The 13,037-nt window shown below is 38.0% G+C and overlaps 1 protein-coding gene across 4 annotated transcripts in view; it reads left to right on the top strand.

Moving 5' to 3' along the window:
• Positions 1-13,037, top strand: part of LOC125464015 (CAP-Gly domain-containing linker protein 1-like) — a 146,652-nt gene that overhangs the window by 67,009 nt on the left and 66,606 nt on the right. For all 4 annotated transcript variants that reach the window (XM_059655062.1, XM_059655060.1, XM_059655059.1 and 1 more), the window contains 4 exons: positions 5,539-6,483; positions 8,295-8,411; positions 9,051-9,108; positions 12,083-12,166. In XM_059655062.1, the coding sequence (XP_059511045.1) occupies positions 5,539-6,483; positions 8,295-8,411; positions 9,051-9,108; positions 12,083-12,166 (1,204 nt within the window). The remainder of the gene's footprint in view (positions 1-5,538; positions 6,484-8,294; positions 8,412-9,050; positions 9,109-12,082; positions 12,167-13,037) is intronic.

Below are 13,037 nucleotides of genomic sequence, written 5' to 3'. Positions count from 1 at the left end.
ATGTCCTACCCTCATCAATTGAGGTGATCGTTGGCTAGAAGCTGAACTGGGCTCAGCTTATAAATGCACTTTCTACAAAAGCGGGTCACAGTCCTGGAATTCTACAGCAGGCAATTTACCCTCTCTCTCCCCAAAGCCAGTCCACAAGGCACGAGCCAGGAGTGTGGCGGCGTACTCACCCTCAACTACCTGGATGCGTACAATTCCAGAATGAGCACTGTTTCTGGCAAGCAGGGTCTAGGCTAAAGCAGTCTACTTAGTTGGCACCCCATCTATTATCTTCACTACCTATGCACAGCGTCAGCAGTATGTACCATCAACAAAATACACTGCAGTAAATTATAAAGGCTCCTTTGACAGTGCCTGTCAAAAGGAGGGCAAGGGAATACCACCATCTGCAAGTTTCCTCCAAATCGAGCACTGTTCTGAATTGGAATTTTATCCTGTTCCTTCACTGTTGCTAGATCAAAAACATGCAACTCTTTGCAACAGCCTGGGTACTCCTGGACACCGACTAAAGCAGTTGAAGAATGCAACTCATTCAAGGTCTCTGGAGCAACTGGCCATGAGCAATAAATGTCAACCTAACCGACAATACCCAGATTCCATAAACAACATCATAATCATCTTCACTCAGGTGCTGAATGGATAATTTATTCATTCACCTCCTGAGATCTCCATCATCACAAATGTTAAATCTCAGCTAATTCAATTCCATTCACTCTGTGATAGCAACTAAACACTCAGCACAGTGGATGCAGCAAAGGCTATGGGCACTGATTGCCTCTGGCCTGTAATTGAGCTATTCTAATAACTGTCCATGGACCCCTACCTGACAAATGGAAAATTGCTCAGGTTTGTGTCTACAAAATGCAGGGGGAATTCAATTTCGGCCTATTACTGTCTCAACAGACTACTTTGAATGTTAGCAAAGTTATGAAAGGTGTTGTTCACTGTACTATCAGCATCATTTACTCACTGATCACTTATTGATACTCAGATTGGGCTCTGCCAGAAGCACTCAACTCTAGCCCATATTGCAGTCCTATTATAACATAGACGAAAAATTGAATTTCAGAGTTAAGAGTGACTGCTATTAACATTAAAGCAGCAGCTGACTGAGTATGGCAATGAGGAGGCACAGTAAAATTAAATTGATGGCAATCAGTAAACATTGTCTACTGTCTGGAGTCCTAACTGAGCAAAACAGAAGATGGACGTGGTTGTTGGTGACTCTTCATTGTCAGGGTATCAACAATAGACTTCCTATGGACAGTGTCCTCAGCCAGCTATCTTTAACTGCTTCACAAAAGAGCTTCCTCCTTCGTGGTTGATTTATGTGCTGTTTGTGTGCAAAGGCTGCAATATTTACTATTTCCAAATAGCACTGCAGTGACTTGCTCAGCTGCCTTCAACAGCAACTCCTAAACTGCACCTGTATTGCTTAGGAGGACAAGGAAAGTTGATCACTATTCCTCCTTCCTCATTGGACCAAAATCTTGGACCACCCTATCTGACAGCACTGGGAGTATTTATAACAGACTACAGTGGTTAAGGATGTGGCTGACCATGACCTTCCGAAAAACAATTAAAGATGGTTGTTGAATACTGGCTTTGTCAGTGAAAACCACATCCTAAGAACAAGTAAAAGGATTTTGCCGCCTTCTCCATTAGTTATTGGATGTATACACTTGAAGACCCAATGTGCTGAATTTCTTTTCAGGGACCTTTTACTTCTTTAAGATGCTTCTGAAATCCTACCTGTTTAACCATTAGTCATATATCCACACACCTCCTTTGACATCGTCAGTGTTTACCTGATTGCAGTCCTGAAGACCCTTGGGACCCTTGACTGTCTTAAGTGCAAGATGTTATTGCTTTGAACTAGTCCAGAGTTTCTAGCTTAATGGTTTAAAAATGTTTTTTCTTTCTGATATGGGCATACCCACTTGGTTGTTTTGTTTTAGTAGAAGAACATGGCTGCGATTTCACAAGCCACAATGCCATTTAAAATGCAGAAATGCAGTTCAATCATGTTGATTCATTACAAGAGCAGTCCAATAAGTGTTTTCCATTTTGTTTTCACCAAAAATATTGAGGAGCAAAATTGTACACCCCTGCAGTTAGTCTTTTAGAAGAAAAAACAATGACTGCTGCTGTCCTGCATACTGGCTGAGAATTGATCTGATTCTCAAAAAGTCAATTTGACTTAATTTGTGTGGATGTTTTGTTAAAGGTCAAATGGTTAAAGGTTGCTTCAAAGTCTATAGAAGTCCGGCGTACAATTAGCTTTGAGCTCAAACATAATACTGACCGAGTGGGCTGTTGTTCAATGTAGTAATGAAAAACGCTAACATTTTAAATATTACTGCATACGTATTTTGGCATTACATGGCAAGTAGAAAATGTGATAATATTTTACTAACTTCGGGACAGTATTCACTGTCAATGAGCTTGTGTTTTTAAAAGAAATCTCTCCAATCTTAAATCTGCATTATTGCCATAAATTCTGTTCAAAGTGGAAACTTCTGATTTGTGCATATACAATGTTTGGTATATTGATTTGCAACGTGACTGACATAGCACTTTCTTTTAAATGATTACGAATATACAAGTTAAAGAAAGTGATCTTTGAATTCAGGGTTCGCCCACAGGCTGTAATACTTAAACTCTACAATATTCAACGCTGACTATTTGGAGAGTATTCAGAAGATAGCAATGGTATAGTTTTAGGACTTCAGACTCGAAGCTGCAAAGTCTTTAGCCTTCATTAGCTGAAGTAAAATGGGTATGGCAAATCCTTCAAATATTTGAAATGCTGGAAAGAATGATTACTGTAACTGGAATCAGAATTCTGTGAACTGAGTGTAGACTGAAGAGTAGAAGAATAAGAATTCTTGCCTAAATTTGTAGCATTTCGGCATTTTAAATAGATTGTGATACAAAACAATAAACATTGTCAGCTAGTACTCTGAAAGCTCGGTGAATATCTGAATTGAAGTAAGAGTAGGGATTATATTACAGAACATTAAGGAGTTGAGCTTGATGTTGATAGCAGTTAAATGATAAATCTACAGTACCTTGAGAAATGGATTATATAGAACAGTTGTACCTAGTGGGTGCACATACCAAAAGTACCAAGCAGCTTTTTTTAAAAAATCTGCAAGAATTATGCATGTTGAAAATTTGAAACAAAAAGATAAATTGCTGTAAAGTCTCAGCATGTCTGACAGTATGTATGGAGATAAATCTGAATTAACATTTCAGGTCCGATGACCTTTGAAAATGACCAAATAGCTTTTATCTTTTGTGTTAATAACTATATTAGCATTCAAAAGATTGTAGTTGACTCAATTTGGTATTGTCTTGAAAATAAAGAATATGCCAATTTATTCACACTTTATTCAGGAGTTTCTGTTTTCTACCTGAAACTATTATGATCCATCTTTGTTTACTTTGAACAGTTGCTCATAGTAAGAATATTATGTAAATGATGGCAAAAAGCAGTACGTGGAAATTTATTTCTTTTATGCTTGTCATCTTTTCTGAAGGCAGCGACTACCACTAAGATACCTATTCACTTTGTCAAAATGACCACGTGTCTGGATAGTGTTGTCAAATTGTTAACCACAATAGCCAACACTACCAAATCTGACTATTTTAGTCATTAGGCATCCACATGTTTCAGCTGTCAAGCAGTAACGTGGAATGATTTCTTTTAATGAACTCTTTTCCGGATTATAGAATCAAGGCAGTTCTTTTCCTGAACATTGTTTCTGCAAAGATCAACTAATTCAGAAAACAATGTGACTCCCTTGTTCGCTCCACACTGCCCTCCAACCCCACCACACCCGGCACCTTCCCCTGCAACCGCAGGAAATGCTACACTTGTCCCCACACCTCCTCCCTCACCCCCATCCCAGGCCCCAAGATGACATTCCACATTAAGCAGAGGTTCACCTGCACATCTGCCAATGTGGTATACTGCATCCACTGTACCCGGTGCGGCTTTCTCTACATTGGGGAAACCAAGCGGAGGCTTGGGGACCGCTTTGCAGAACACCTCCGCTCAGTTCGCAACAAACAACTGCACCTCCCAGTCGCAAACCATTTCCACTCCCCCTCCCATTCTCTTGATGACATGTCCATCATGGGCCTCCTGCACTGCCACAATGATGCCACCCGAAGGTTGCAGGAACAGCAACTCATATTCCGCCTGGGAACCCTGCAGCCATATGGTATCAATGTGGACTTCACCAGTTTCAAAATCTCCCCTTCCCCCACTGCATCCCTAAACCAGCCCAGTTCATCCCCTCCCCCCACTGCACCACACAACCAGCCCAGCTCTTCCCCCCCACCCACTGCATCCCAAAACCAGTCCAACCTGTCTCTGCCTCCCTAACCGGTTCTTCCTCTCACCCATCCCTTCCTCCCACCCCAAGCCGCACCCCCAGCTACCTACTAACCTCATCCCACCTCCTTGACCTGTCCGTCTTCCCTGGACTGACCTATCCCCTCCCTACCTCCCCACCCACACCTTCTCCACCTATCTTCTTTACTCTCCATCTTCGGTCCGCCTCCCCCTCTCTCCCTATTTATTCCAGTTCCCTCCCCCCATCCCCCTCTCTGATGAAGGGTCTAGGCCCGAAACGTCAGCTTTTGTGCTCCTGAGATGCTGCTTGGCCTGCTGTGTTCATCCAGCCTCACATTTTATTATCTTGGAATCTCCAGCATCTGCAGTTCCCATTATCTCTGCAGCTATTTCTTTATTTGGATTTGTTTTTACCATATGTATCTATGGCTTTTGTTTACCATTTGTAACACAGTTTTCCATAAAGTGGCTCTTTTTCACAGGTGTGTAAAAGATAAATGCAGAGGAATTTTTTTAAAAAACTGCCCTCCTTCCCTAACCATGCTGCTTTCTTGAGCTAGAGAAAGCTAGTGATCTGTCTCGAGTGCAATTCCATAAGCAATAGATACCCTGTGGACCCCTTGCCTTGGCATCCATTATTCTTGTGTTGTCTTGATGTTGAGTCTCAAGGTTAAAGAGGATTTCAGCAAATTCATATCATCATGTCACATGCTTCACTACACAGAGATGAAAATTGAGTGCCCAGTGTGACACTTCACTCTAATTTAGGCATATTGTATTGAATTGATATGCCCTCAGTATTCCCTTATATATCATATAGGAATTTAGGCAAATAGTTGAGTTTGGAACTTTGCAGGTTTTTATACCTGAACATCGTCATGCATGATTCCCACACAGCCACTAGAAGAATTTCATGATTATTGATTGATATTCTTTTGTCAAAACAAAACATGCTGTTCTTGTTATGACTAATTAAATATACTGTTGGTGTATTTGAACTTTTAAATTGTTAGTAAAGCTTTGGAAAATTTTACAGTAGTTTTCTTAGATATATTACATACACAAATGTATCTCAATTACAATACTTAAGCATATTCTGAAGATATATGAAAATATATCAGTGTATTTCACATTGTCATTTATACTTTCTTGGGGGAAATGCACAGGTGGCCACAGTATCTGAGAAGTCAAGGATTATGGAGTTGGAAAGGGATCTTCAGTCACGCACAAAAGAAGTTTCAGAACTTCAACATAGACTAATGAGCACTGGAGGCTCAGGTAGTGTGGACGATACCTCTCCTCTCTTGGAAGAACTCAACAGCATGCGAGATAAGATAACAACAATGAACACAGAGCATCAAAATGAACTTGATGCACTCAAAGAAAAATTTGAAGCATCAGAAGCAGCCCACCAAAAGATTGTTAAACAACTGCAAGCTGACAGTGGAAAAATGTCCAAGGAGAATGAAATTCTAAAATCCAAATTGGATCAAGCCAATATTGAAAATTCAGAGGTTATTAGTCTGTGGAAATGTAAGCTGGAGTCTGCAATTGAATCTCATCAGCAAGCTATGGAAGAACTCAAGTTGTCTTTCAGTAAAGGAGCAGGTGCCCAAACTACAGAGCTCCTAGAGCTGAGAAGTACCTTAGAAAAGCTTAAAACTGAATATCAAATGGAACTTGAGAATATTAACGTTAAACAAGATTTTGAAAAGTCTGATTACCTAAAAAAGATAGAAGAACTAAAATCACAACTATTGACAGTTTCTACCGAGAACGAGAAAGGTACAGAAATTTTGAAATTGCAGCTGGAATCTGCAACAAATCAACACCTGGAAGAGATGGAAGAGACCTTGGCAAAGTTACAAGACACTCAACTGAAGGTAAAGGAACTGCAAGTTTTGCAGGATAGGTGTAATGAACAGGCCCAAATCATTGAAGCCCTAACAGCTGAAATGACAGTGGCTGGAGAAAAAGTGTTAGGATATGAATTGCTGCAAGAAGCTGTATCTCAAGGTAAAGAGGAAATCCGAAGGCTTGAAGAGAAGCTTATGGTTGTTGAGTCACAAAGGAAAAGCAGTGAAGCTTTGAAACTTTCTGAAGGTAGTAAGGTTTGTATAATTTTCCATCAATTTATTTTATTTTCCATTTCTCATCCCATTTTAAAATTATGAGCATATTTAATTATTTAATCTCAAAACATCCATAAAGTTAATTAACAGGGTGATAGGAAGCTGTGGTAAGTTTCTTTTGGTTTAATATTTGGAGTTCATTTTGTGAAATTTGAAAGAGGTGCTCTTGCAAACAAAAGTTTTAATGTCCATTATCTGCAAAAATAAAAAAAATACAATTTCAAGGGCTCTTTCTATAGCACTTGATTATCATGTGTAATAAGTATTTTTGACATTGGAATGTGAGCCTTGGGCATAAATAGTACATTATTGTATGTGTTTTATGTAACAGAAGTCAATTTTTCGAGAATCACTTTGGCCTAGGAAAGGTATGGCATCATTGATAGTTGCAAATTCTTTTGCTCTGATGTAGGCTGTTCTGAATACCGATCCTATGTATTAGACTATTATAGAAATTTTCATGTGATCTTGCAGCAGGGGACGTGCATTGCTGTGGTAAAGTACTGTATAACATCCAGGCGAAAAATAGTTTTGATATTACATAATGTTTGGTTTAAATAAACATTGAACTTTGTGTTCCCATGACAACATAATTGATATCACGGTAAATTTAGAAGCTGCATTCTTTTTCTTTAATAAAAACTGCTTTTTTTTAAAAAAAAAGCTGAATGTTGTTATAGGTATAGGTGCATGTATTGATAAGGTAAATGTAAACTATTCCCAAATTCTCAACAATGGCTATTGTATTATGGGCACTTGAAATGCATGATCACTGTTGTACATTTGAAGACTTTTCTTTATCTTTAACAATGGCAGTATTTGAATATCTGCATATATTTTGCCTTTGAATTATTATTCAAAAATAATCTAAATGATATATATTAGTACATCAAGGGAAATATTAAATATTGATTTCACTGTCTTGTACAAACTAAAAGCTGCCTTCGTTTCAGTGTGCGTTTTGCAGTTTTCAGAATAAACGTGCATCTGTATTCTGCTGTTCAGCTAGTAACTAATTTAGGTGAATTTTTATGTTGGTTAATATTTGACTAGCAACATTCCATTCTTACCATATAATTGTCTGTTAAGTAGAACATAGAGAAATGAGTGGGCCTTAATTTTGCTGAGAGTTCTAAATTTGAAGGGATGAGGTGATTTAAGCTGCAGATTGTTGTATTTTAACCGTATCAGTGAATAATTATGATGCATTACACTTTGACTCTTTGCCAGATTTTTTTATCCATATGCTTGCATGTTATTTATTGATTTATCTACATTGTCAATTTTGATTAAAACAAGGATAACATCTCTACATTTATTAGTTTATTCTGCTAAGGTACTAAATAAAGCTGCAACATTCAAAATCAATATTGGTTGATCCTCAATAAGAGACAAGTTAGATGTTTTATAAGAAGAATATATAATCCTAACTGAAGAGAGAAATCAGTCTTGAACATTTACCCAGCACTTAATTTCTTTGACCAACCGCCACCATTCTTAAATTGTCACATAGGAGCTAACCAGTCTTCCTCAGTTTTTACTAATACTGTTGAGGCTCAAAAACCGAAATACAAGTAATACATGTATATCAATATTTCTGTTCATGTATTGTTTTAATCATGTTTGGAAAATTCACGTTGAGCTCTGTTAAAATTTTAATGAATTATTTTGTATGTTGTAGCTTTAAATTTGTATTATGTCTCTTTTCAGTTCATTCTTGATTTCTGCTGTTTTGGGACATTCATCTATTTTGCTTTTTATTTTTGCATGAATTTGCATGCTTTTATTAGGTTACTGATTTGACCAAACAGCTTGAGGAACAAACTCAGGCAGTTATTGATTTGGAGAAAAGTCTGGCTGTAGTGAGTCAGGATAAACAAATTTTGGAACAACAGCTGCAATCCGTGGTGAGTGGCTCATTGTGTTTCATCTTCCGTATGGCAAAGTCTGTTTGAGATAGGAATAAGGCACTGTTTGTAATAAAAAAAGGTAGGTGCCTTGCAAAATATGAATTTTCGTCAGCTAAAATCTTTCAACTGTTCATCTCATCAAATAATTAGAACATTCAATACTTGGTTAATTACTGTTCATGATCATGTTTGAGTGTTTATCTATATAAGTTTATTGAAACCTACAAGATAATGCCAGTAGTTTAGTAGCTGTTATTTTTCATCAGTCTTTAACAATATCTGAGACTGGATTTTTGCCAATATAAATTTCCTGAATAGAATTTCTTATTTACAAAATCCTACTATTATAATATGTTGTACTGTTCTTTGTTTGAAGTGTAAAGGCTGTGGTAAGTGGCAAAAAGTTTATTAACAAAAATTAATAAGCTCTCATTATCAAAAGTATGTTATCCAAATAAGTGACAATGCTTCCTGGGTCTTGTGATATTTTGTGGTGCCTAAAAACCCCTTTTTTTGTGATTATTGCAATGTCTCTATATTTAATACTATTGTATGTGACTTGAGCATTGAGGAAGTACTAATTTTTTTAACCTGGCATGAAATGACAACTTTTAAAAGTAGTGTGCTTACTTTCAGAACGAAAAGCTTGACAGCACATCGGAGGCACAGCAAAAACTACAGAAGACTATGCAAGGTCAGTTAAACTTACTCAAGTATTCTAGAGAGTTTCCCTGGTTAAATATGCTAAGGGCGTAAGATGTTTGCAGCAAAGATAATGTGTGGAATTAAGGGTAATGCGGTCAGATGAATAAAAAGATGGTTGGAGGACAAAAAGTGGACAGGTGTGTTGAATGAACATCTCTCAGCTGGAAAGATGTGACCAGTTCCTCAGGAATCTGTATTGAGGATACTTTGTATGAGATGTTGGGAGTTAGTGAAGTACAATCAAAATTTCCCCATGTCATTGGATTTTAAGATGCAATTAATCGAGATGAAAATTACAAAAGACTTCTTCAGCGTAGGAAATGCTAGCAGGATGGTCAGGGAGATGGTAAATGAAGTTTAGGGCGGAAGACATGAATTTTTTTTGGAAGAGAAGCATCGGGATGTGTGCAAAGTACGATATCATTATCGAAAATGAGTAGAAAGACTTTATACTTCGCAATGAATTTTTGTAGCTTAGAGCACACTATAAAGCTTCACAAGTCACATCACTGAGCACTATCAAATAAAATTTGACATCCACAGACCATGTTGTCAGGGCAGATGAACAAAACCTTGATCAAAGACGTAGGTTTTAAGCAGCGTCTTTTAAAAAAAGAGGAACAAAGTCTAGAGGAGGGAGTTTGAGTATAGGGCTTTGGCTGCTCAAGGGCTCCCCAGTGTTGGAGGCAAGTTGAGTCTAGGCATTCAGAAAGAGTATAGATTATTACCTGTACAGGAAGCTGTTCCTCTAGTGGGAGGAGCTAGTGAATAGGAGTAGGTGAGTAGCTCATTTGGACAAATTTTGACATTTGAATGCCATTCTGTACTGTAACAGTTAAGATTCTATGAAGCATAGGGAGGGTGGAATTTAGGAAGTCAGCTAAGAGTGCATTGAGATAATCAAGTCTAGTCATTGTCAAAACATAGTTGACAGTTTTAGGAGCCACGAAGATGAGGCTAGTTGGAATTGGACATCTTACAAAGGTGGAAATAGGTGGCCTCTATGATGGTACCGTTACATGGTAAGCAGCTCACCTTGGGGGTCAGATACGTAATGAAGATTTGCAAAATGCTTGACTTAGCCTCAGGCAGTTACCTGGAAAAAATATGGAATTACTGTCAAGATTTGTCATGTTGACCAAAACCAGTGTCTTGGGTCTTTCCAATATTTAGTTTGAAACTTTTGCTCGACCATTGCTTGATATTTAATGAGCAGTCAGACAGTTTAGAGACCATGGAGGTGCCAAGAGAGGTGGTGGTGTGGTAAAGCTGTGTGTCATCAGAGTGTATGTGGAAATTTCAGGTGATATCATGTGAAAGTAGAAAGAAGGAAAACCACACAAAAATGCAAACTCGGTCCAGGGTGGAGTTGGTTTGAGAATGGCAGCTTAGGGGTTCTTAGAGGCCTGACTAAGGAGTAGTTAATTGGATAACTCCTTTTTAGTGACCAAGCAATCGAAGAGCTTCTGCACAATGTCGGGAGCTGAGGATGGAGGAGAAAGGTTTAAGAATTTCGTAATGGAGAAAAGAAACTAGGGGTTATCTTCACATTCTCCAGTGACCTTAAATGCTGAACGGTTTTGGCAGAAGAGGACATTGTCTCATAGCATTTGTGATCCAGCCAGATCTGACAGCGACTGGCTAATCCACTTGTCGATCATATCAATTCAAGTCTTCATCCTTTTGATTTGAGGGAGCACAGATAAGGACCATCCCAGAAGAATGATCAGGATGCGTCATTGGTTTGCATGGTGACTAGGGCATTAGAAATCAAACTAATGATGTAATTGAGCAGGTTGGTAGTTAGTGCAATGGTATGATGAAGGAAAGGCTGATGAAAACATTTGGGATTTTGAAAATGCAGGTGTACGTGTACTGGGGAGTAGTTGTTTTGCAAGAATAAATGCACTTGTAACAAAATGTGTGTGTGTGGGGGCAGTGAGGGACATAAGGCCACCTCTGATCACTTCCTTAAGTTACACAAACCATTAGTAGGTAGCCTGTGTAAAAGAATCTAAAGCCGCTAAAGTGAAAACCGAATAGTTGCTTCAAGTTGCGATATGAAACACAAAGTTAAAGTTAAACATTCATGGTTTTAGTTCAGCTGATGTAATATTGTTTGCAGTTTTGGACACCATTGTGGGAAAGATATAGAAGCGATAGAAAAGCTCCGCTATGTTCAAGAAGATGTAATCTGGAATGAATAGTTGCAGTTATCAGGAGAGACTTGAAAAAGTACTTCTTTCTTTAAATGACAGCCCTTTATCTTTTCAGCAATTTCATAGAGATTATCATGTTGTTGAAGGATTGTGATTAAGTTGGTTGTTGTGGTTTTTGTGGCATTAACAAACTGGAACAAAAAAATTAATGCGGTAATTTGAAAACCCTATTTGTGTAAGGGATGGTGAGAATGTGAAATTCTGTGCCACAAACCATTTTTGAAGTCGAGCATGTATTTTTAGAAGAAAAATGTATAATTCTTGAAAGGATTGCTGACTGTAGTAAGTAAACCGAGATATTAGATTAGATACTTCAACTTTTGCAGGTTTTTAGGGCTTGTGTTTACATGTTTGTGATTCTTTGCATGGGAGTAGGGGATTGAGAGAATTCCAGTTACTGATCATCAATCTGTCACTGCATCTTGAAACGTGTGGGCATTAACATAATGTTTGATTCATTCTGGGATGAATCCTTGTAATTGACCATCCTACTAACCTTAGCTGTGCAGGTTAACATGTGAAAATGGCCAGTTGAGGGGGTGTTTGCATCAAAGGACTATCCTCCAGCATGAATAAGCAAAGTGTTTGGAAACCTGATATGGTTGTAATCCATGAATACTTTTGAAAGGATAATAGCCATTCTTTAATGCTTGGGGCAGAAATAGTCTTTAGTATTTTTAAAGCTTTTATCCCACGATCTCAAATAAATTAAATATATTCTTGATGTTTCATTTTCATAATTAGAAACACTTGCAGAATTGAATGAGAAAGAAGAACAGAACACGTCACTTTCTGCTGAATTATTGGAGCTAAAATCTCAGCTCTCTGGTGAGCAATTTGTGAATTCACTAAAACTAAATTTCAAATAAGTTTTCTTTTTCTTGTGTAATTTGTACAAAAAAAAGTTGCACATCAAGGAAGGCATTATTTCTATCTGCCTACGTTCCAGGGATCATGAAACCATTTACCAATATCAATCATTATCTTCTGTGCTTTTAACTGGTAGAACCTTTTGGGAAATCAATTAGTTTCCGGTTTCCCCAGACCCAATTTAGAGCTGTTTGGGTGCTCCATCAAAGCATCCCAACTATGAATCATGTCCAAATGACTAATGACACACCTAAATGATTGAATATGCTAATTCATTGTAGGAGTAATCACCCAGCCTTGCTATTAGTTCATGCTGTGATTTCAGCGTGAAACCACTGCACAGTCCACCATGGCATATTTGGTACAATTGGGGAACCTCATAATAATGAGATCTTGAAATTATTTGTCTCATACCATCTTGACAAGTCGCATTTGAGAGTGGCTGACCTAAGCACTTTATCAGGAGGAAGCAAATATAAACTCTGAAAAGGAAGGAGGAGAAGGGAAATGGAAAGATTTTGAGAAGAGGCATATTTAGGATGCTTTTGAAAACAGGAAATTTCAAGATCCAGAGGATTGTAGCATAATTACTTGCAGTTACCACTGACAACAAGAAAGTTCACACACCATCTTTTCTAAGGGCTGGGGAGACCTCCAAGGTGGGATAGAATATAAGGCATTGAAGGATTTTAAACAAGACAATTTATCAATTGGAAGGGTCATTTGAGACCAGAATGGTTTAGCCAAGGACTGATGTGACAGTATTATGGGATTTAGTCTACTTCGTGAGTTGTAGCATTTTGGTTGAGCCATATGTTGTGGAAGCAGT

Source organism: Stegostoma tigrinum, chromosome 26 (assembly GCF_030684315.1).
Source record: "Stegostoma tigrinum isolate sSteTig4 chromosome 26, sSteTig4.hap1, whole genome shotgun sequence".
Classification (NCBI taxonomy): domain Eukaryota; kingdom Metazoa; phylum Chordata; class Chondrichthyes; order Orectolobiformes; family Stegostomatidae; genus Stegostoma; species Stegostoma tigrinum.
This window is presented reverse-complemented; position numbering and strand designations above follow the sequence as displayed.